The 24,996-nt window shown below is 36.0% G+C and overlaps 1 protein-coding gene across 3 annotated transcripts in view; it reads left to right on the top strand.

Moving 5' to 3' along the window:
- TRAPPC8 (trafficking protein particle complex subunit 8) overlaps nt 1–24,996 on the top strand; it is a 106,820-nt gene that overhangs the window by 72,798 nt on the left and 9,026 nt on the right. For 2 of the 3 annotated variants that reach the window (XM_057503975.1, XM_057503976.1), the window contains 10 exons: nt 21–151; nt 2,344–2,418; nt 2,916–3,042; nt 4,991–5,145; nt 18,701–19,143; nt 20,089–20,236; nt 21,387–21,483; nt 22,702–22,770; nt 22,857–22,915; nt 24,719–24,892. In XM_057503975.1, coding sequence (XP_057359958.1) covers nt 21–151; nt 2,344–2,418; nt 2,916–3,042; nt 4,991–5,145; nt 18,701–19,143; nt 20,089–20,236; nt 21,387–21,483; nt 22,702–22,770; nt 22,857–22,915; nt 24,719–24,892 — 1,478 coding nt within the window. The remainder of the gene's footprint in view (nt 1–20; nt 152–2,343; nt 2,419–2,915; nt 3,043–4,990; nt 5,146–18,700; nt 19,144–20,088; nt 20,237–21,386; nt 21,484–22,701; nt 22,771–22,856; nt 22,916–24,718; nt 24,893–24,996) is intronic. The other variant, XM_057503977.1, reaches the window with a different exon arrangement.

The raw sequence follows: 24,996 nt of genomic DNA on the forward strand, positions 1-24,996 counted from the left end.
TTAAGGCCTTTCTTTTGTAGAACCAGTGACAGTGGAGGTGGCCTTTAGAAACCCGTTGAAGGTTCCGCTTTTGTTGACTGACTTGTCATTGCTATGGAAATTTCAACCTCAAGATTTCAGTGGAAAGGAGAATGAAGAAGTTAAAGAACCAGTAAGTTGTTAAAAGGTATTTGTAGTAAGTGTGTTTCAGTAATAGCCTAACAGATACTGTACTACCATTTCACCTTCTGTTTAGCGGGCTGCACTTACTGGTTTGTATGCTTATTTTCCCTGCTTATAAAAAGTATGATACATACTTGTGGAAAATCGAGGAAACCAAAGAACAAAACAAATAAAAATAAAACCATCTTCTCGGTGTTTAGAAATAACCGCTTTAACACTTTGCTGTATGTCTTTCTAGTCATTTCCATTTGTGTTTTTCCCTTATATATGGGATTCTCTCATATTGTGTGTTGCTTTTTTCATTTTGTGTTGATTTATGTGCATATCCTGATATGAATATATCTTCATTATTTCTGCACAATGGTCCATCTTGTGGGTGGATGATCACTGATCCCCTTCCACTCTCCTTTGGCAGTTGCTTTGAAAGTTCCCATTTATTTACTATCATAATAGTTCAGTGGTGAACATTTGGGTGCATCATTTTTTATCCTGATTATTTCTGTAGGAAAGATTGCTTGGCATGAAGTTAGAACATTTTAGGGAATAAGTATTTTAATACTCTATTGCTTTCCCAAAAGCTCATACCAACAAGCTTTTTACTAGAAGCATATGGGGTATCTCATCTTTGCAACATTAAACATTTTTATTCATAAAAAAATCTCGTAGATTGGTAAAAAAATGCCATCTTATTTTACTTTCCACCTCATTGATTTCTCATGAAGTTCTTGTATTTGCACTCCCTCTTTTATGAATTGTCTTTTCATACCCTTAATATGCATCTAACTTTTTTTTTCTTAACCATGTTTGTAATAAGCTTTTTATTTAAGATAGTTATTTTTGAAGCAGGAATGACTTGAAAAAATAATTTTTGTTACTCAGCTGATTATAACAGAAATAACTTGGACAAATGCATTTTTCTTACCTAATTACTTATTTGCTTATTCACCAGTGTTTGTTATATAACCTTTATTTCTTTATACTACCTTGATACATGCTTTAATAATGTGGTAAAAATTTATCTTGGAACTGGGGAATACTCCCAACATTTTGGTGCTGATTTATGAAGGGAGCACTTGAAAGAGGATATCTATTGTACTAATTTTAAACTATTTAAACTATTTCTCTTTTAAGTGTTTTGATTTTTTAAAATTTGCCTTATTTAAAACCATGCTAATTTAAAGTCATTGAAGACTTTTGGTGATTATTTATTTATACTCCTTGTGAGTGGTTTGAAAGATTGAGGTTTCCCAGGTTCTATTCTGACTTGAATTTTAGTAATCTCAAATTATTTTTCTAATATTTTTGAATGTCTGGAAACAAATTAGAAGGGTATGAAAGATTCACTCTTGAAAAAGTTTTTTTAAAGGTACTATTAGCTTTTTAATCTGTCCAATATATTAGGTTTTAATTGAGTTTTATTAAAGTTAAAATTTTCACTGTATATATAATTAAGTTATATTTTTTTCCTATATATTTCAAATTATTTGGATTTCTTTATGAGCTGCTTCTAGTGATAGAGTAAGACACTGAACTGGAATTTAGGGAAATGTAATTTTCATTTCCTGTGTCAAATGACTGATTTCAAGGTAAAAGTAAAGCAGTGTTTATGAGGATCAGGTTTACCTGCAGTGTGAGCCAGTTAGCTTTCCTCCACTCTGTTAACACAACTGGAGATTATAGTCTGTTATAGAGGTCATTGATTTGGAGGAGACAGGCATTCTGTGCTCTCTCCACCTGCCCTTTTTGTCCACCAGTCTTTTATGCATTCTGCTTAGGCTCTTTTTCTATGTGTAACTAGCCAATTTGGAAAAAGGAGCTGGTCAAGAGTAAAAGATGACAAAATTTGCTCTTTTTGCAAGATTAAATTAAATGGCCATTTTGACTCTTGTTGACAATTAGCAGCTGATCTTATCTCTTGAGGTTTTATCCTCTTGGTGGCTACAATTTTGAGTAGATGACTTATCTTCCTCCTTGAGTTGCATTGAACAAAATGAACAAATTACCAAGTGTCTAGAACTACAGGGCTTCTTTACTCTGCATGTTGCTTAGTATATAATAAGCACCTAATAAATGCTAATCATAATTATTGTTACTCTTCTTAAGTATTAATATATAGGAAGATTGATAATATGATACTTTATTCATTAGAGTGTGCATTTTATGAAATAATTTATTTTTCAGGTAACAGGTGAACCTGAAATGATTGGAACTGAAGTTATTTCAGAGTTCTTAATTAATAGTGAAGAATCTAAAGTGGTAATTGTTTTATTATTTTTTTCTGTCTCAAGCATTTCTGAAAGCAAGATGAAAACACATTTAAAAAAAAATCACTTTACTCAGCTTGTTTTAAATTCTAGTTTTTTTTGAAACTAAAATGTAGAAGATGAGGAAACTGAAATTACACAGAAGGAAGTTGGTGGGGAAAGGAGATTTGCCTTGGTCTTTGGTTTGTTAGTTTCCAGAGAAGCTGGGAAAAAGTATTTACTTTTTTTTATTGGGGTCGGTGTGGTCATTTCATAAGATATTTGGTTGGCCAGAATATTTTGATTTATTAAAAGTATTGATGAGGATTCAGGCCTATATAATTGTTGAATTTAGAAATTTTCTTTTGACTAAAATGCTTTCCAGTAAGAGAAATGCATCAGTAATTAGTAAGTTTAGTCATGAGTTTATATTTCTGCAACAGAATTTAGGTATTGCACTATTTAAGATATTATGAAAACAGATAATAAGTGACTTAAATATCTCCACAGGCAAGACTAAAGCTCTTTCCCCATCACATAGGGGAGCTGCATATTCTGGGAGTGGTTTATAATCTTGGCACTATTCAGGGCTCCATGGCAGTAGATGGCATTGGTGCTCTTCCTGGATGTCACACAGGTAAAGCTACAGCATTGATGAACAAATAGAAAACTATACTTAATTAAATCTCCATAGAATAAAATGAGTGAAAATAAGATACTTACAAAATAGATTTAATGTACCTTTAGTGAAGACATTTAGTCAGATGAAAGAATGAATAATTGGGATATTTTAAACTGTCATTGCTTCAAAAATAACTTTATTCCCTTCTGATGTATTTTCTTTGGATTACTCTTAGGTTCTGCCCTATTAATTTTTTTCTGTTATTGATCCAGATTTATAAGTTCTAACCAAGTATAGTGTAATCATTGATTGAGATGTCTGTTGCCAGTACAAAACTGTCTTAGCATGCTCTATTTTTTAAATACTGTCTTTTTATAAAACATGTAGCAAATTAAAGACCAGTGTTTTTACATTATTGGATATTACACACCTTAAATCATGTTACCTATCTTGTAAAGAGAGGATTCTAGGGTTAGGCTGATATTCTTGGTCCCCAGATATGTGTAAAACTACAATATACAAATTTAACATAGGCTGATTTTATCTTTAAATTCAGAGAACCTTTTAGAACTATCTTGTCTAGAATACTATCTTGTCATTGTTATATATAGTTATTTAAGTTTGCAAGATGCTAGGGAGAGTTCATTATAAAATCCCTTATTGCCAGCCCTGCATTTTAGTAGATACATCTTAACTTTTTAACAAATAGTAATTGACAGACTTGAATTTAGCTTAGACAAAAGCTGATTATTAATATTGAGAAATCTTTTGCGAATACTGGGAAAATTTGCAGCTTCTTTTAACATTCAGTTGAATAGTCCTATTTGCATATCTAGGATGACTCAACACAAAATTTTTTTAACAAGTAACAAGTTACTCTTTAAAAGTAAAGTAAGAAATCAAAATTTATCTGTAATTTTTGGTTGACAAGCACCAGAATACATTCATTACAAGTAATCTTACTAATTTATTGCATTTTAAGTAAGTTAACTGTTAAGAACTTTTTGAAGCTCCTTTCCTTTTCTACTTGTACATGCTAGGATCTTAATCTAGTATCAGAAAGTTATGGTTGTCAGTAAAATACAGCCAATAGCTTCGTTTAAAATACATGATGTGATATCTATATGTTATTTTATACATCAGTGGGAGGAAACACTGAATTAACTATTAAAATAAATTGCATCTTGTAAGCAGAATTTGCATGATGTTTTAGTGTATTTCAGTATTATTCAATAGTTCAATACATATTTAGTAGTAAAATGCTAATAGGATCTGGATCAGATAAAATGTAGCATTACGTACCTGGTCTGGGAATGTCACAGGGAGTCTCAACACATGAAAGGCTCTGAGAAGTCTTTCAGTAAAGGAAGTTGTGTGCCCCAGCCTTGTTTGTACCTGTGTGCACTGTATGGAATCCTTTGGGAAGAATATCACATGAATATTAGCTGAGTTTAATTTTGAGAAAGCTACCTGTACTATATTTCATTTTCTTTGTACAGTCTATTGAGATGATGTAGTTGTTTATAATCCAGAAATAATTGAAATTAATATGTACACTTGAATGTGAATAAAAGGCAAAAATTGACCTCTTCAGCGCTTTGGAAGTTTTTTCTTGAGAAATAGAATTTTCTCATAGCCTGAATCAAATTGTTGGTCCCAGCATAGCTGTTCTCTCAGATCTTTGTGGTCACTTTTCATTATGGTTAAATACAGGTTTCAGAGAACTTCCTATTTAGTGATGTGCAGTCTTTCTGCAAAGCAAGTAAATCCTACTGAAAGGAGAAATTAAGCAGCATACAATAGAAAATAAAGTATGCTTGATTCTTTGATTAACTTTGCTAATCAATACTTGTCAAATTTTTCTAAAAGTAATCTGAAACTTACAGTACTAATATATTCAAGCTAAATTGATGTCAGTTAACATACCAAATTATTTTAGGGCATTGATTGTTTTCTGTTTCAGGAAAACATTCCTTGAGTATGTCAGTCCGAGGGAGACAGGACTTAGAAATTCAAGGTCCTCGACTTAACAACACAAAAGAAGAGAAAACATCTATTAAATATGGTCCTGATCGACGTTTAGATCCCATAATCACTGAGGAAATGCCACTCTTGGAGGTATTTCACTTTTAAACTTTCATGGACTTAATTGATAAAGTCAGATGACATTTTGAGTAAGTTAATTTTAGACCTTAAAGTTATTGATATTTACACTGAATTGTACTTTAAAATTATTGTGAAGCTGGGGTTAAACAGCTCTAATTCACAAAGATAAGGTAATCATCAAATTGTTAAGTCACAGCCAGGTTATAAAATAGAACCCTCAAAATATTAATGGAAATTGGGAAAACACTTTTAAAAGGACATGTTTGGTTGTTACTAAAATCAGTGGCTCTGTTTTGGTGATATATAAAAATAATATGGGAATTAATGCTTATAAAAATTTAAGCAGTGTAGATAAGTATATGAATAGAAAGCAATATTCCCTTCACCCTCTTGGTATCCCACCATGTCCTATTTCATGCCGTATGTAAGCTGAAACTCATGTTGTTGCAAAAGATAGAAACTGAGGCTAAGCAGCATAAACCAGAAAAAAAGAAAATATGTTACTTAGTTGAAGGATATTGGGTGTCTCTTGGGAACTAAATTATTGTAAAGCAGTAAGTGTCAAAGAAGAATAAGGAGTTGGCAAGTCCAGGGAATTTAGCAGCAAATACTTGAAGCCTTTTGAAAGCAATGCTTTTGATATGACCAGTCTAACAACTTTGTCTTTATGCCACTTTATTACAAGTGTCAACTTTCTGGGAGAGAAATCTGGCCTTCCTTGGGTCGGGTGTTTCTGTGGGAGGCAGATCAGTGGAAGGGTTGTGTGGAGAAAGCATGAACACTGGAAGGAGGTCCAGTTAGTGGGGGAATTAATAGGCTTAGCCACTTAGCTTCAAAAAGTTCGGGTAATACCAAATTGGTGATTTTCTTTTCAGACCTTTCACTGTACACTTATATATAGTTTTGGTAATTGTAAATGGAATCATGCTGCACATTTTATCCTGTGACTTTCTTTTTGTTTTAAACAACATCCTCGGTCTTTGTTTTATCCCATAAAAATTCTTTTATAGCTGTGTGGTATTCCTTTGTTTAGAATACATCATAATGTGTTTTAACAATGTATATATCATGAGTGTAGCTCTAGTTATTAATCATTACTGACAGTTCTGCAATAAATATCATTATGCATTGTCCTAGTTTAGACTAGACTTCAGAGAGAGAGAACTGCGGAGTCAAAGGGTATGTAAATGAATAGTTTTGCATTATACTACAAAGCGGTCTTCAGCAGCACTGCAGTAATTTGCACTATCCTTCCAAAGAGAGTGCTCAGTTGCCTCACATCTATGTGGTACTAGATTTTTTTTTAACTTTTGCAAATCAGATTGGTGAAAAATAAAATTGTTTTTATTTATACCCCTGTGATAATTGATAAGATTGATCAGTCTTCATATGTTTTTTTGTCCTCAGTCTTTTTTCTTCTGTATGTCCATATGATTCCCTATTTTTTTTTTTTTTTTTTTGTGAGGGCATCTCTCATATTTATTTATTTATTTATTTATTTATTTATTTATTTTTATTTTTTTTTATTGAAGGGTAGTTGACAACAGCATTGCATTACATTAGTTTCAGGTGTACAACACAGTGATTCAACATTTATATACATGATAATTCTAGGTACCAGGTATCACCATACCAAGTTGTTACAATATTTTGACTATATTCCTTATGCTATACATTACATCCCGGTTACTTATTTATTTTACAATTGGAAGTGTGTTTATATATATATATATATATTTATATATTTTTTTTGTGAGGGCATCTCTCATATTTATTGATCAAATAGTTGTTAACCACAATAAATTTCTGTATAGGGGGGTCAATACTCAATGCACAATCATTAATCCACCCCAAGCCTAATTTTCGTCAGTCTCCAATCTTCTGATGCATAACGAACAAATTCTTACATGGAGTACAAATTCTTACATAGTGAATAAGTTACATGGTGAACAGTACAAGGGCAGTCATCACAGAAACTTTCGGTTTTGTTCATGCATTATGAACTATAAACAGTCAGTTCAAATATGAATATTCATTTAATTTTTAAACTTGATTTATATGTGGATACCACATTTCTCTATTATTATTATTTTTAATAAAATGCTGAAGTGGTAGGTAGATACAAGATAAAGGTAGAAAACAGAGTTTAGTGTTGTAAGAGAGCAAATGTAGATGATCAGGTGTTTGCCTGTAGACTATGTGTTAATCTGAGCTAGATGAGGGCAATAAACATCCATGTATGCCAAAGATTTCTCTCAGAACATGAGGGGGGAGGTTCTAAGCCTCACCTCTGCTGATCCCCATTTTCTCACCTGATGGCCCCCTGCGACTGTGCCTGTCTTAGGTTGTTCCTCCCTTGAGGAATCTTACCCGTCTCTGGCTAACCAGTCATCTTCCGGGGCCATACAGGGAAATGTTAAGTTGGTAAGTGAGAGGGAAGCCTTATTGTTTGAAAAGGTTAGCTTTTTACTTCTTTGCAGATTTATGCCCTGTGGCTTCTATGCCCAGCATTTGTCTTGAGGTATCTTTACCACTTGGAGGAATTATGATACTCGGTAAATTCGACATGTGGCACAAGTTCTATTTAAAGTTGTAATTAGGTAGGAAGAAGAAAAGCTATAGAAGTAGCAGGCAGAAGAAAACCTGGGAAGATTGATTATTTCTTTGACATATCTTCTTGTAGAGTAACTTCAGCATGGATAGGTTTTAAACTACTAATTAAATTGTGCACACACATTAACATAATAGGAGTATAGTTACATAACCAAAGCATACCTGTAATTACCAGCCATCTCCAGTGAAACCAAGAAAACCAGTTAGGCACCTTAGGCATTTGTGAAAACTTATCTATGATACGGTGGATATTGTCCAACTGAACTTGAACAGTCTGAGAGAAATCAGACAAGTTAAAACAACCCATTCCTGGGGACTGTTCACATCCCATATGTTCTTTTAACACTAAATAGTCTGTAGTTGTAAGATTTTGGAGCGCTACAATTTGCACTTCTCCTAATTCTTGGTTGAGTTCCAACAGTATAGATCCAGTCAAATTTGTTGTTTTACTGTATGCACAGGCCAGCTTAGATATCTCCTTCCTCATTCCCATGGCAAGTCCAGGAACTGGTGGGATGAGTGTATCTACACCTGTGGCAGTGCATGGATCTTTGTTGGGGTTTATTGTTTTTGCTGATCATCTTCTGTCATGAGTCTTCCCGAGAGTGCTGATGTTGGAAGTTCTTTTTCATATCGTATCTTAGTTCATTTTCAGGGTAGCCAAATTAGGCTTTGATCCTCTGTATAAACACAAACAGACCCTTTGCCTACACTTTTATATGCCCTTTATATCATTGTGTAGAACTCATTGGAGGTCACCACACAGGAACTGCTTTTTTTTTTTTTCTTATAATTAATCTACACTTACATGACGAATACTTTGTTTACTAGGCTCTCCCCTATACCAGGTCCCCCTTATATACTCCTTTACAGTCACTGTCCATCAGCATAGCAAAATGTTGTAGAATCACTACTTGTCTTCTCTGTGTTGTACAGCCCTCCCCTTTCTCCCACCCCCCTATGGATGCTAATCTTAATAACCCTCTTTTTCTCCCTCCCCCTTATCCCTCCCTACCCACCCATCCTCCCCAGTCCCTTTCCCTTTGGTACCTGTTAGTCCATTCTTGAGTTCTGTGATTCTGCTGCTGTTGTGTTCCTTCAGTTTTTCCTTTGTTCTTATACTCCACAGATGAGTGAAATCATTTGGTATTTCTCTTTCTCTGCTTGGCTTGTTTCACTGAGCATAATACCCTCCAGCTCCATCCATGTTGCTGCAAATGGTAGGATTTGCCCTTTTCTTATGGCTGAGTAGTATTCCATTGTGTATATGTACCACATCTTCTTTATCCATTCATCTATCGATGGACATTTAGGTTGCTTCCAATTCTTGGCTATTGTAAATAGTGTTGCGATAAACATAGGGGTACATTGGTCTTTCTCATACTTGATTGCTGCATTCTTAGGGTAAATTCCTAGGAGTGCAATTCCTGGGTCAAATGGTATGTCTGTTTTGAGCATTTTGATGTACCTCCATACTGCTTTCCACAATGGTTGAACTAATTTACATTCCCACCAGCAGTGTAGGAGGGTTCCCCTTTCTCCACAGCCTCGCCAACATTTGTTGTTGTTTGTCTTTTGGATGGCAGCCATCCTTACTGGTGTGAGGTGATACCTCATTGTAGTTTTAATTTGCATTTCTCTGATAATTAGCGATGTGGAGCATCTTTTCATGTGTCTGTTGGCCATCTGTATTTCTTTTTTGGAGAACCGTCTGTTCAGTTCCTTTGCCCATTTTTTAATTGGGTTATTTGTTTTTTGTTTGTTGAGGCGTGTGAGCTCTTTATATATTCTGGACGTCAAGCCTTTATCGGATGTGTCATTTTCAAATATATTCTCCCATACTGTAGGGTTCCTTTTTTTTCTATTGATGGTGTCTTTTGCTGTACAGAAGCTTTTCAGTTTAATATAGTCCCACTTGTTCATTTTTGCTGTTGTTTTCCTTGCCCAGGGAGATATGTTCAAGAAGAGGTCACTCATGTTTATGTCTAAGAGGTTTTTGCCTATGTTTTCTTCCAAGAGTTTAATGGTTTCGTGACTTACATTCAGGTCTTTGATCCATTTTGAGTTTACTTTTGTATATGGGGTTAGACAGTGGTCCAATTTCATTCTCCTACATGTAGCTGTCCAGTTTTGCCAGCACCATCTGTTGAAGAGACTGTCATTTCGCCATTGTATGTCCATGGCTCCTTTATCAAATATTAATTGACCATATATGTCTGGGTTAATGTCTGGATTGTCCAGTCTGTTCCATTGGTCTGTGGCTCTGTTCTTGTGCCAGTACCAAATTGTCTTGATTACTATGGCTTTATAATAGAGCTTGAAGTTGGGGAGTGAGATCCCCCCTACTTTATTCTTCTTTCTCAGGATTGCTTTGGCTATTCGGGGTCTTTGGTGTTTCCATATGAATTTTTGAATTATTTGTTCCAGTTCATTGAAGAATGTTGCTGGTAGTTTCATAGGGATTGCATCAAATCTGTATATTGCTTTGGGCAGGATGGCCATTTTGACGATATTAATTCTTCCTAGCCACGAGCATGGGATGAGTTTCCATCTGTTAGTGTCCCCTTTAATTTCTTTTAAGAGTGACTTGTAGTTTTCAGAATATAAGTCTTTCACTTCTTTGGTTAGGTTTATTCCTAGGTATTTTATTTTTTTTGATGCAATTGTGAATGGAGTTTTTTCCTGATTTCTCTTTCTGTTGGTTCATTGTTGGTGTATAGGAAAGCCACAGATTTCTGTGTGTTGATTTTGTATCCTGCAACTTTGCTGTATTCCGATAGCAGTTCTAGTAGTTCTGGGGTGGAGTCTTCAGGGTTTTTTATGTACAGTATCATGTCATCTGCAAATAGTGACAGTTTAACTTCTTCTTTGCCAATCTGGATTCCTTGTATTTTTTTGTTTTGTCTGATTGCCATGGCTAGGACCTCCAGTACTATGTTAAATAACAGTGGGGAGAGTGGGCATCCCTGTCTAGTTCCCGATCTCAGTGGAAATGCTTTCAGCTTCTCGCTGTTCAATATAATGTTGGCTGTGGGTTTTTCATAGATGGCCTTTATTATGTTGAGGTATTTGCCCTCTATTCCCATTTTGCTGAGAGTTTTTATCATGAATAGATGTTGAACTTTATCAAATGCTTTTTCAGCCTCTATGGAGATGATCATGTGGTTTTTGTCCTTTTTGTTGATGTGGTGGATGATGTTGATGGACTTTTGAATGTTGTGCCATCCTTGCATCCCTGGGATGAATACCACTTGGTCATGGTGTACGATCCTTTTGATGTATTTTTGAATTCGGTTTGCTAAAATTTTGTTGAGTATTTTTGCGTCTACGTTCATCAGGGATATTGGTCTGTAGTTTTCTTTTTTGGTGGTGTCTTTGCCTGGTTTTGGTATTAGGATGATGTTAGCTTCATAGAATGAGTTTGGGAGTATCCCCTCCTCTTCTATTTCTTGGAAAACTTTAAGGAGAATGGGTATTATGTCTTCCCTGTATGTCTGATAAAATTCCGAGGTAAATCCATCTGGCCCGGGGGTTTTGTTCTTTGCTAGTTTTTTGATTACCGCTTCAATTTCATTGCTGGTAATTAGTCTGTTTAGATTTTCTGTTTCTTTTTGGGTCAGTCTTGGAAGGTTGTATTTTTGTAGGAAGTTGTCCATTTCTCCTAGGTTTCCCAGCTTGTTAGCATATAGGTTTTCATAGTAGTCTCTAATAATTCTTTGTATTTCTGCGGGGTCCGTCATGATTTTTCCTTTTTCGTTTCTGATACTGTTGATTTGTGTTGACTCTCTTTTCCTCTTAATAAGTCTGGCTAGAGGCTTATCTATTTTGTTTATTTTCTCGAAGAACCAGCTCTTGGTTTCATTGATTTTTGCTATTGTTTTATTCTTCTCAATTTTATTTATTTCTTCTCTGATCTTTATTATGTCCCTCCTTCTGCTGACCTTAGGCCTCATCTGTTCTTCTTTTTCCAATTTCGATAATTGTGACATTAGACCGTTCATTTGGGCTTGTTCTTCCTTTTTTAAATATGCTTGGAGTGCTATATACTTTCCTCTTAAGACTGCTTTTGCTGCGTCCCACAGAAGTTGGGGCTTAGTGTTGTTGTTGTCATTTGTTTCCATATATTGCTGGATCTCCATTTTGATTTGGTCATTGATCCATTGATTATTTAGGAGCGTGTTGTTTAGCCTCCATGTGTTTGTGAGCCTTTTTGCTTTCTTTGAACAGTTTATTTCTAGTTTAATGCCTTTGTGGTCTGAAAAGTTGGTTGGTAGGATTTCAATCTTTTGGAATTTACTGAGGCTCTTTTTGTGTCCTAGTATGTGGTCTATTCTGGAGAATGTTCCATGTGCACTTGAGAAGAACGTGTATCCTGTTGCTTTTGGATGTAGAGTTCTGTAGATGTCTATTAGGTCCATCTGTTCTAGTGTGTTGCTCAGTGCCTCTGTGTCCTTACTTATTTTCTGTCTGGTGGATCTGTCCTTTGGAGTGAGTGGTGTGTTGAAGTCTCCTAGAATGAATGCATTGCATTCTATTTCCTCCTTTAGTTCTGTTAATATTTGTTTCAGGTATGTTGGTGCTCCTGTATTGGGTGCATATATATTTATAATGGTTATATCCTCTTGATGGACTGAGCCCTTTATCATTATGTAATGTCCTTCTTTGTCTTTTGTTACTTTCTTTATTTTGAAGTCTGTTTTGTCTGATACCAGAATTGCAACACCTGCTTTCTTCTCTCTGTTGTTTGCTTGAAATATCTTTTTCCATCCCTTGACTTTAAGTCTGTGCGTGTCTTTGGGTTTGAGGTGAGTCTCTTGTAAGCAGCATAAGGGTGGATCTTGCTTTTTTATCCATTCTGTTACTCTGTGTCTTTTGATTGGTGCATTCAGTCCATTTACATTTAGGGTGATTATTGAAAGGTATGAATTTATTGCCATTGCAGGCTTTAAGTTTGTGGTTACCAAAGGTTTAGGGTTAGCTTCTTTACTGTCTTACTGTCTAACTTAACTCGCTTGTTGAGCTATTATAAACACGGTCTGATGATTCTTTATTTCTCTCCCTTCTTATTCCTCCTCCTCCCCTCTTCATATGTTGGGTGTTTTGTTCTGTGCTCTTTTTAGGAGTGCTCCCATCTAGAGCAGTCCCTGTAGGATGCCCTGTAGAGGTGGTTTGTGGGAGGCAAATTCCCTCAACTTTTGCTTGTCTAGGAAATGTTTAATCCCTCCTTCATATTTAAATGATATTCGTGCTGGATACAGTAGTCTTGGTTCGAGGCCCTTCTGTTTCATTGCATTAAGTGTATCATGCCATTCTCTTCTGGCCTGTAGGGTTTCTGTTGAGTAGTCTGATGATAGCCTGATGGGTTTTCCTTTGTAGGTAACCTTTTTTTTCTCTCTGGCTGCCTTTAATACTTTGTACTTGTCTTTGATCTTTGCGATTTAAATTATTATGTGTCTTGGTGTTGCCCTCCTTGGATCCCTTGTCATGGGAGTTCTGTGTACCTCTGTGGTCTGTGAGGCCATTTCTTCCCCTAGTTTGGGGAAGTTTTCGGCAATTATTTCTTCAAAGACATTTTCTATCCCCTTTTCTCTCTCTACTTCTTCTGGAATACCTATAATTCGTATATTGTTCCTTTTCGATTGGTCACTCAGCTCTCTTAAAATTCTTTCATTCCTGGAGATCCTTTTATCTCTCTCTGCATCAGCTTCTCTGCGTTCCCGTTCTCTGTTTTCTAGTCCATTAATGGTCTCTTGCATCTCGTCCATTCTGTTTTGAAGTCCTTCAGGGCTTGTTTTATTTCTGTATTCTCCTTCCTTAGTTCTTGCATATTTCTCTGCAAGTCCATCAGCATGGTTATGACTTTTGTTTTGAATTCTTTTTCAGGAAGACTGGCTAAGTCTATCTCCCCAGATTCCTTCTCAGGGGAAGATGTAGCAGATGCCGAAGCTGTCTGGGTTAGTCTTGTCTAGATCATATTTTTTTGCCTTTTCATGTTGACAGGTGCTATTGACTGTCAGCTGGGAGGGCCAAAATTTTCACTTGCTACTGGCGTTTCTTTACTGGGACAACTGCGACCCCTAGTGGCTTGTATTGGGTAATTGCGTGTAGACTGGGTCTTTGTGTCTTGCCTGGCCGGAAGGGAGGAATTTCCCTTTCTGTGGGCAGAGTTTGTCTCAGGCTGCTTCTCTGCTTTCGCAGCGCCCGGAGGGGTAATGGATGGGGGGGCTGTTTGGCTGTTTTCCTCCATGAGGGGTCTCAGAGCTGTTGCCCAGGGGGTTAGTGCGCCTGGTTTTCCTTGTAATTTCCAGCTGCTGGAGTATGACCTGTGTTGTTTCCGTCAAGCTGTTAAGTCCCTGTCCCTTTAAGACTTTCAAAAAGCCCCTGCTTTTCTTTGTCACAGGGGCATCAGCTTCGGCACCTGCTCAGAGGTCTTCCTGCCCTGTTCCCCCAGTATCCAGGGCCCTCTGCCCACGCACTGTGTCTGTGCTCTGGTGGGGGTGGCTGGGGCTGGGTGTTTAGCAGTCCTGGGCTCCGTCTCCCTCCTGCTCTGCCTATTCTTCTCCCGCTGGGAGCTGGGGGGAGGGGCGCTCGGGTCCCGCCGGGCCGGGGCTTGTATCCTACCCCTTTCACCAGGCGCTGGGTTCTCGCCAGTGTAGCTGCAGTCTGGCCACTGTCCTGCGTCTTCTGGTCTCTCTTTTAGGGCTAGTTGTGTTTGTTGTATTTTCAAAAGTATATATGTTTTTGGGAGGAGATTCCCACTGTCCTACTCACGCCGCCATGTTGGCTCCGCCCCCTGATTCCCTATTGATAACCTTTTAATTGTGTATTACTTCTCTTTTCTCAGAGATTTTTATGGGTACTAATCTATACATCGAGTGGTGGGGTAGCTGATATATTCATGAAAAGATGGTGTGTGTGTTGAGGGGAAGGTATTACTGAGCTTATGTATTCTGCCCACGTTTTACACTTGCGTAATTGTGTTGCATCAAAAGAGTTGCATAGGGCAAATAAAAGATTTATAGACAGGCTTCAGTGCTAGTATTTTAACTTTGATTTGGTGTTTTTCACCATGTTAAGATTTTTTACTTAAATGAAGTATCTGCTAGTCCTTTATTTTTTTGTTTCTAAGTTTTGTAATTAGTTGGAGAGATTTCCTAGTCAAAACTAAGGTTTATTTTTTAATGTCCATGTTGTTTTTAAATCCAAGGGAATATACTCTTCTAAATGTTAAGGGTCAGACTTTATTTGTTTCTGGTCCTAATTACCGTTAATTCAATGTTAGTAACTTTGGTCCATCTTCCTGATAACACTAACATTTTGAAAGTCCACGAACCCGTGCCTTCCTCATCTCTCTGTCAGTGCCTGCTCTTGCTCTAGTATCTTTTCTCATCTGGCAATCCAAGTCCTCAGGATCTTTAGTATTTTTCTTTTTTCTTATACTTGTACCATTTCTGTTCAAGCTTGTCAAGTTCCTATAATAATACATTAGATTTTTATTTGAATTGCTTTGCTATAGTAGGTAGGAGGTCTGAGGCTGAGGGTGGTTCAAAATGAATTGGGATCTGAATGTTATTTTAGGGCTAATCACTATTATAGCTTAGAAGTCACTAGCTAATAAACATTTTGTTTGGAATTATATATGTAAGAATTTGCTAGAGCTTACTTTAAGAAGGGCAGATTTTCATACTTCTGGTTAAATTTTGAGATCAGTCAATAAAGGACACCAAAATACCAGTTTTAATTGATTCTACCAGCTTCAAATCTTCCTTATACCGTATCACTTAAACATTCTTGAGTTACTAAATTGCTAAATGTTCAAGTGATTTTCAAGTGCAGTACTTCTCAGATAACATATTATTATGGTTAGAGCTTTGCTTTTTGGCTTCTAAGCCCCATGTCTAATTATCTGACCTTGGCATGTTTTTTCACTTAAAAATAAGTAAAGTTGAACCAGATTATGTTTGACTTTGAACTGTTTAACTTAACAGGCTTTAAATTTATATTTATCTTACTTTTGATGTTGCCAGTTCTGGACTATTCTTCTTGCATGCCATAGTTGTTTTTTGTTTCTGTTTTAATTTTACTGCTATAGATGTAGTTCTCCTTGAAAAGTGTATTTTAGCAGAAGGCCTTTTATTCTATATAACAACAACTGGTATTTGGTTGATTAAACAAAAAAGTTTGTAAGTTGAATTAAAAAAAACAATAGATCCAAACCCTAAATATTTTACCTTAATCGAAAACTTACAAATGTACATTTATTCATATTTTGGGGGGACTGCATTTAGGTTAGAGGCCTTTTCTGTGAGTTTTTTGTACTGGTATGGGTTTACTGATGAGTTGTGTTTCATGCATCCGACCACATCCATAAGTTGTCATTTGCAGTTTCCAGTTTTGGTTTCTTCAGAGAGAGACTCTAAATACAACTTTCAGGTAGTCTTAAGTACAGTGTAAGTCCTGATTTTATTCACAGATGGAAGGATGCTCTTAGGATAGATGGAAGCACTTTATATAACACTTAATTTGTTGAAACAAGTTTGAAAACAAATTGGGATTCTCGAAAAGGAGAAGATGGGCATAGTGGGCAGCAGCGATCCACCATAGACATATTTTCTAAGACACTAGAGAAGTCAGTTAATGAGCAGGCTCAGTATGATGAAAGGCAGTTAAGAGAATTTGTATTGTATTTGGATGATCAATGGTAGACATTGATACTAGTAAAACCAATTCATAGACTATTCGTATTCCAACATTTTATGTCAGAAGTGTTCTACAGAACTTGAAGTGTTTAAGGGAGTAGGGAAAGAAGTTAATCTACAGTGTCTGCTGAAGTAATCTCTTCCAATATGTACTTATCAAAACGAATGAGGATGAAAATTATTGAAGCTCATTGAGAAAAGATAAGAATCCAGGGGTTGTGTTTGTACTGCCATGTGTACAGTGGACACAAGCACACAGCATGAGCTCTATCCACTTAATGGGAATTGTGGATTAGAAATACTTTGTTCTTAAGCTCTATTGGAGAAAGTGGTGTCACTTCAAAACTTTCTTCATTTATTTGCTATTTTTGTTGTTGTTGTTGTTGTTAGTAACCATTTTGATACAGAAAAGCAGAGATCAGGCCCCTTCACGCATCCCCCACTAGGTTGTGTGTAGCACCATTTAGACAAATTTATTCAGCCTGACTTGGGTACGAGATGTTTGATTTGCATCCAGTCATGTTCTGTTATGGATAAAACCACAGTGATGACCTAACATGGCTCATTTTGTCCTCCCACACTGGACCTTTAGGTGAATCAGTGGGAGTAAGGTTCTTGGATCTTGGTCCTTTTTGACATTTAAATTTGAAGGTGTCGCAAACATCCACTGTTGAAAAGGACTTTTAGCAACTATGCATTTCAAAGTAAAGGCTACATCACTGCTGCTCCTTAAAGGAGAATGCTTTATACTTAGTAAAACTTTTATTCTGAGGATACGTTGCACAGTACCCCAACACGTGGCGTAGCTCCAGCCTCCTGGGTCTGTCATTATCCTGTTTGGCCAGTGCAGCAGTCCTCTGCATGGTGGCCAAGTGTCTGTATTTTAGTGTGTCCCTAAATTTTAGTGTGTACTTGATTCCAGCTAGTCATGCAGCTGTTTTTTGTTTGTTTGTTTGTTTTTGGTATCATTAATCTACAGTTACATGAGAAACATTGTGTTTACTAGGCTCCCCCCTTCACCAAGTCCCCCCAACAAACCCCATTTCAGTCACTGTCCATCAGCGTAGTAAGATGCTGTAGAATCACTACTTGTCTTCTCTGTTTATGCAGCTGTTTTTGACACACCATCTCAAAGTTGATATTCCCACACAAATTTTAGCTTATTTGCCTATTTATTTGAAACTGGCTAATCAGTGTCTTCAGTATGATACTATGCCAGCCTTATTCTTTCATATCTTTTTAATCTATGTTTTAGAATTCTACATTAATTTATTTTCTCATATCTGTTGTTAAAGCTTCTGATGTTCACAAAAATTCCTTAAGATGATGGCCATAATTAAGTTCTGTTCAGTAGATTAAGAAACAGGTATTTCCACTGGGCTTTCATAACTCCTTTGGGACATTTTTCCTATACTGTTACTTTTATATTCCTCGTAGACACTGTCAGTGTAGTTCTGACATGCCTACTCCGGGATCTTTTCAATGCAAATGACCTAGTAGATGATTTCGTGAGCTCATATTGCTGCTGCTTTAGTGTAGGCCCACAGTCCCTTACCTGAAATCCTGTGGCCAGGTTTATGTCAGAAGTCTTTTTTTTTTTCTTTTCATAGAAATTGTGTGTGTGTGCTTCTGTCTGAGGTGTTGTGTAATTCCTGTTGGGTCTGTACAGCATCTTGTAATCAAGTACACCACTGTGAGGGTCACACTCCATGGGAAAAGCTATGAAAATCCTCCGTTAGTCAAGTCAGGTTGTGCCCTTGTGTGTATCACTAAAAGCTTTTTGGATTTTAAAATGTATGGATTATGGAATTACGGATCTATATGTTCTTTTTTAAGACCTGTAGTGTGTCTTTTCATCTTAATGATGTATAAATAAATAGTTGAGCTACTTCTCATGTTGACATTGATAAGGATTTTTAAATAATTATTTAATTAATATAGCCATGTTAGATTACTTGTAACTTCTCTTGCCCCTAATCTGCACCTTTGTGAGAGTTTTGCTGATGCCTGTTTGTTACTGACATTTTACCTATAATTTGTAACTCTGAAACCCATTACTGAGTGATACTGTCTCTTCTCATTGTCTTTTCTAAAATAGAGCTGTTAAGTCACCACATATCCTGGGAGATATCAAGGATAATTAATAGAATACTCATAAACCTTTAGTAAGGAAATACGGTCTCTTAAAGTGTTTTTTGTTAGAGCTATGGAATTTGTCACAGACAATATAATAATATTTTTTCCCTCCAATGCAGGTGTTCTTTATACATTTTCCTACAGGGCTCCTCTGTGGAGAAATCCGAAAAGCATATGTGGAATTTGTCAATGTCAGCAAATGCCCTCTTACCGAATTGAAGGTTGTTTCTAAACGTCCAGAATTCTTTACTTTTGGTGGTAACACAGCTGTTCTAACACCGCTCAGTCCCTCAGCCTCTGAAAACTGCAGTGCCTATAAGACTGTGGTGACAGATTCCACCTCTGTGTGTGCAGCCCTCCTCTCCTCAGCTTCCTCTGTTGACTTTGGCATTGGCACAGGGAGTCCGCCCGAGGTGGCTCCTGTCCCCCTTCCTGACACCATTCTTATGCCTGGAGCTTCAGTTCAGCTACCAATGTGGTTACGCGGCCCAGACGAAGAAGGGGTCCATGAAATTAACTTTTTGTTTTACTATGAAAGTCTTAAAAAGCAGCCTAAGATACGGTGAGTATTTTAAAACATTGTGATTTAACCTCTGATTAATGTGTGTGCACTAAATTCAGGTAAACATTTGATATTTAACGTCATTGCTTATAAAGAAATTACCCTCTTCCAAATTATGCATGTTTATATCTGAGGTTTTATCTAATAGAACTAGAAGTTCTAAGTAGCCAAAAGTGGAAAAAATTAAGCTACATTCATCTTTTCCAGTGGCTTCTATCTGTAAACTTCATGATTCTTTGATACAACTAAGTACTCTAGTCAGACTCTCATCACTTAATAATGAAATTCACAGGTACCGTTTGTCCAGGCTGCCTATAGTCCTTTCCTCTTTTGCCCTTTCCTGCCTCCTAAGAAGTGAGGAAAAATATTGCAAAACAGATCATTAGGGTGGTGCTGCAGTGGGGATAACTGAAGAAATCAAACCCAGCTGGCATTCACAAGAACATGTGGTCTATGTGTTACACAGCAGAGTATTTTATTTGTGATAATACCATTGTCATTTTTACAATATCAACTAGGAATAATTGTGCCACATGTTTATTTAATGGGATATTCAAGTGTCTTTTAAAAATTACTGTGAGAACAAATGATAAAATATTTTTAAGCATGGCTACATTTGAGGTCCTCAGTAAATGTTCATTCTTAAGAAAGTGATAGACAGTGCTCTGACCAGGACACCCAGGGAAGGCTTTGTGGAATGTGGTAGTGGGGAAATGAGCTTCCAACGAAAGCAAGGATTTCAGAATTTGGATATCCAGGGGCATAGGCCAGAAAATAGAGAGCAGTCCAGGGAGAAGCCGTACATGTTAGTAAATACTTACAAGCTAGGAAATATGACTTGAATGTAGTTAGTGTGGATGTAGTTTAAATGCTTTATTTGGAATTAGAGAATTGTAACACAGGGAGAGGTTCTTAGGTTAAGTTAGCAATTTTCTATTTCTTCAGTCACAGAATATTAAGACACACTGCAGTTGTTTGTACCAGCCGATCTTTGAATGTACGAGCCAGTGTCTGCAGAAGTAATTCTTTTGAAGATGAGGAGGGCAGAGGAGGCAGTATGCTTGTCTTTGTGGATGTGGAGAATACCAATACTGTAAGTTGGTTTAAAACTAAATTTTGTTTTTAATTATATTTCAGATGTTTCCTTTGTTTTTGTAATGAATTATTTTTGTTCGTGAGATTGCATAAGCTAGAAATTTAAGAATGTTCATCTAGAATAGAGTGAAAACATTTTAATTCTCCATTTGCTTTGTAATTTTAAGGCTCTTTTCAAATAGAAGATTTGGTGGCATTGATATGGCACATGTTCATATGATCTGCAGCCCCATGTCCCAGAAATTCAACTCAAAAGAGATCTTCTAACGTGCTTTCTAGTCTCACCATTGAGAGTCTATTGATGTAATTAAATTTACAAAGTTCTGTTAGGGTTTTCTTTCAATATTAATGATGGTAATCCTTTATTTACACATTTCTTACAGTGTCATTTCCTTTATATAAAGCATCTGAAACATTTTACCAGTCCTGTTTATGTACTCTAGATATAAAATGAATATTCTTGAGGAAGGTAATGTGATCTCATTAAAATAGAACCTTAGCTTCAGATTGATTCAGTTCATATACTTAAGTGTTACTTATTAATTCTGTAATATCCTTTGCTTCTTGTTTCATCAATTTGTAAGGTCACCTTTTTAGGATATTTAGGGCTAATGTGCTAATACTTTGGTGATCTTCAAAAATAATCAGTATTTGTATGAATAAGAAAATTTTAATAATTTCAAATTTGTTCTTATTCAGGAGAATAAAAATCACATACAATTTAAGTAACTTTATGTGCATTCTGCCTTATGAGTTTTTTGCCTTGATGGGAATGACATATATCAGAAAGATAAGAAAAAGAAAATGATATAGTTTTGATTCAAATTGGCAAGAAATCATTTTTGATCTACTGAATACTACCAATAACTTGTTATGATAGATTCTAATAACTGAATACCTTTCAGTATTTTAAAATTTGCCACTGGGAGGACCACATCTTGGATAAAAGGTGGACTTACCAGTTTTAAGAGGTTTAAAGAGGAATTTAAATAACTTGAAGATTCTGAAACATATATTATTTATTTCAAAATAAAAATTTTATCCTGAGTGATACTGACTTTGATAGCACTGTCCTAATACTATTTTCGTTATAATATCCTGTGTTAGTGCTCCAAAGTCCTGAATAATTCTTAACTTCTTTTTGATAGAGTGAAGCAGGTGTTAAGGAATTCCATATAGTCCAAGTATCAAGTAGTAGCAAACACTGGAAGTTACAGAAATCTGTAAATCTCTCTGAAAACAAAGGTTTGTGCTTTTTTATTTCTTCATAGTAAATTCTGACATCTTCATTGTTTGATTTTTTTTCTTTCAGAAGAGTGCCATATCACAAAATTATTAGTGCCCCTCTCATACTTTAAGTATTAAATTGTACTCTCATTAGTTTATGTGACTATAAATCAAATTACCTATCTTGATCCATCTTTCCCATCTTATTATTCCCTTTCACATTTTTCTATTTGCATTTCATTTTTATTCAGTTGTAAAATCAGTGTCTGAGTATATAATCACTGTCAAAGTTTCACAGTACAGAAAAAGGACTGGGATGAGGAAGTTTCTCTTTGTTTGCTCTGCTGTCAGTGGGCTGTTGCTCCTGTGTATGACCATACCTCTGCTCTGACTGTCTTTTCCATGTATTTCCATACCTCTGTAACATTCAAACAAAAGGGTATGCATTCTTGTAATACATACTGACAAAATTGATTTGCAGAATATACTATCATTTGTCATCCTGCCAGTGATAGGAGTGTGCCTAGTGCTTATAAGAGTGAAGTGATGCTGGCAGAACATTTGGTCTTTCTGGAAAAGAATTGTACAACATATTTCAAAAGATGGAAGTTTAAACCCTTATTTAGCCTCATGGTAATCTTTATTTTTGGAATTTGTACAAAGCAATTAATTTAAAATATGGGGAAATCCATATATTCAGAGCAGTTTATTGCAAGATTATGTTTAATAGTGTGGCTCCGTATAAACCAAGCCATAACCCAGAGTATTTTGTGGTCATTCAAATATATTAGCATTTTAAAAGTGTCTGCAATAGTGGGAAAAATGCATCATGTGTGCATTTTTATAAAACTCTCCTCATACAGCAAAGTATGTACATATAACAATATCAGTGTAAATCATGCCTATGAAAAAATACTGAAAGGAAATGAAGAAATGATAAGAGTGGTGGGATTATGGGCTCCCTGGCCCCCAAGTTCTGATCTTTCAAACTTCCTGTTTATCTGTCTCTATAAATACTATATGTACTTGTGAGCATGTGTTTCAAGAAAAATGAATTTTATCCTCTTTAAGAGCTGAGTGACATTCACTTCATTGAGATGAAATCAAAGACTTTTTTCATTAAATATTATTTATAATTATAAATTATTTTCCCGTTGACTAAGGGAGCCCGATGAGCATTAAATTGTACCATGTCATAAAACCGAGAAAGATCTTTGAGTTTTCTTTTCTTCGTAGATGCCAAACTTGCCAGTAGGGAGAAAGGAAAGTTTTGCTTCAAGGCAACACGATGTAAGGAAAAAGAAGGTAAATTCACTTTACTTTCACACTTTTTCAATGGCATTTTCTGTTTTCTGCCAGTGACGTGATCAGTTTGTTTCTTCTGTTTTTAGTTGCTGCGCAGTCCTCAGAAAAACACACCTTTGCAGATGTCACCTTGGGAAACGAGCAGGTATGCGGTGAGCAGGGTAGCACTGCTTTCAAAGCTCGGTCCTGGGAGGTCTGACCATTCTGGAAAAACTATTGCTTTAGTAACCCCCGATTCTTTGGTAAATGGACATGTCAACTTTGTTGGGTTTTGCAACTTGCCTTCATGCCCCAAAGCACCAAAAATGCTATATGGACAATGCCATTTTAGTTACTTAACATTTCCTTTGAGAGTATCACATGAAATAAATAAAATCCTTGGGATTAAAAAAAACAGGATTAGACAAGGGAACCTACTGACTAGGGAACATGGTCACAGTGGAACATATAGATGATAATCCTCTGGATTTTGGTACATTATATGGTTCTAAGACCCAAGTAATTAGCTCTTTTGTGATTTATAATATCGTGTTGTCTAGGGCACTGATACTCCAAGTTAATTATCTGTGAGAATCACCTAGAGCAGTGGTTTTCAAACTTTCAAAAAATGTGCCTATGAGACACCTGGGCATCTTGTTAAAATCCAAATTCTGATTTACTAGGACTGGGATGGGAGCTGAGATTCTAGATGATGTTGAGTTATTAGGCTGTATACCCTATTTTTGACCTAGAGAATTTTATAAAAATGGAAGCTTTTCTTCTCCATCTCTAAAGCTTTGGTTCATTCTGTTGTGGGTAGAGTTTGGAAATACAGTGTTTTCAACCAGCAGGTAATCTGAAGAGCTGATCTGGGGAGCTGCTTTGAAAACTGCTGGCCCACTGATATAAAATCCATATAGTTGTGCATGGTATTATTTTCTCTTTGTGCCTTTCTCCTTGAGAATTCCGAACATCTTCATGTTTGTGTTTCTTATCTGACTCACTCCTTGTGCCTGTCTTGGCATTTGAGGAAGCAGTTACTAGAATTACTTCTGAGCACCCCAAGCCTGGAAATTTGTAAGTGAGTGCTAACTTTTGGAGACACTGCACTTCCTGAATAGCTGGATGTCACTTTCAGGACTTGAGTTCTGTGTTTTGTTAATTTCTTTTTAAAATTTAGAATCCCTAGAAACGTAGTCAGGACCCTTAAGTTATATTAAGGTTTTGATTTTCATTGTATTTGTTGCTAAATGATTCTATATGAAAGTCCCGAATAAGGCAGAAACAAAGACATTCTCCCTTCTGATGAATCTGGTAGACTGAATGGACTTTACCAAGTACTACATATTAATGAGAAAACTGTGGGGACAATGGTTTATGCAAAAAAGTTCACTCCTAAGGGAAAGTATATATTTATTAATATTTAATAATTAGCTCAAAGCTTAACATCTGTATAATGCAGGAATTCATGAGTATAGAGATCTTACTATGAAACACAGTATTCCATTAATTAAGGCAAATCCTTTAGTTCTGAGTCCATTTAAAATTCTTTTCGCAGGTTTTCTTCCTCCAGGTATAAATGTCAAATTAATACCAATAACTCCATTTGTTTTGTCTCATTGGATGTTGCCTAGTGTTCTGAGCATTTGAATGAGAAGTACTTCTTTTGTTTTAATAGTTAAAGATAGATACTTTTCACACTTTATTTTCATTTTTTTAAAGTTACTCATTCATCCTCCCTAGATGCTTGGAAGGTCACACCTAATACCTAATATCATGATAGCGTCGTTATTTTGAAGTAGCAAGTATTTTAGATGTGTAAGTTTTCATGTGGCCTCCCTGTATTGACAGATTGACAAGAAGTTATTGAATAATCCTTTTGGGTATAAATAAATTATAGAAATACAAATCGTGGCAGGGTATATTTAGTTGAAAACATTTATGTAGACAAGTGATTTTCTTTTAACAGATAGTAAGTTCAGCAAGCCCTTGTGCAGACTTCTTTTATCGAAGTTTGTCTTCTGAATGTAAGAAGCCACCAGCCCAGCCGTGTGTGCATACAGAAAAGCAGTCAGTAGGGGAAGCTGTGAGATGGATTCAGAAGTGCAATGAGGTGGATTTGAGTATTGTCATCCTGTGGAAGGTACATGTTTTGAAATTATTTCAGCAAGCCTCGCTTAGAGATACTGATTAAGCTAAATAACAAATGTAAGCTGCTATTTATATTTTCTCTGCTTAAATTATCTA

This window comes from Manis pentadactyla, chromosome 6 (genome assembly GCF_030020395.1).
Source record: "Manis pentadactyla isolate mManPen7 chromosome 6, mManPen7.hap1, whole genome shotgun sequence".
NCBI lineage: Eukaryota > Metazoa > Chordata > Mammalia > Pholidota > Manidae > Manis > Manis pentadactyla.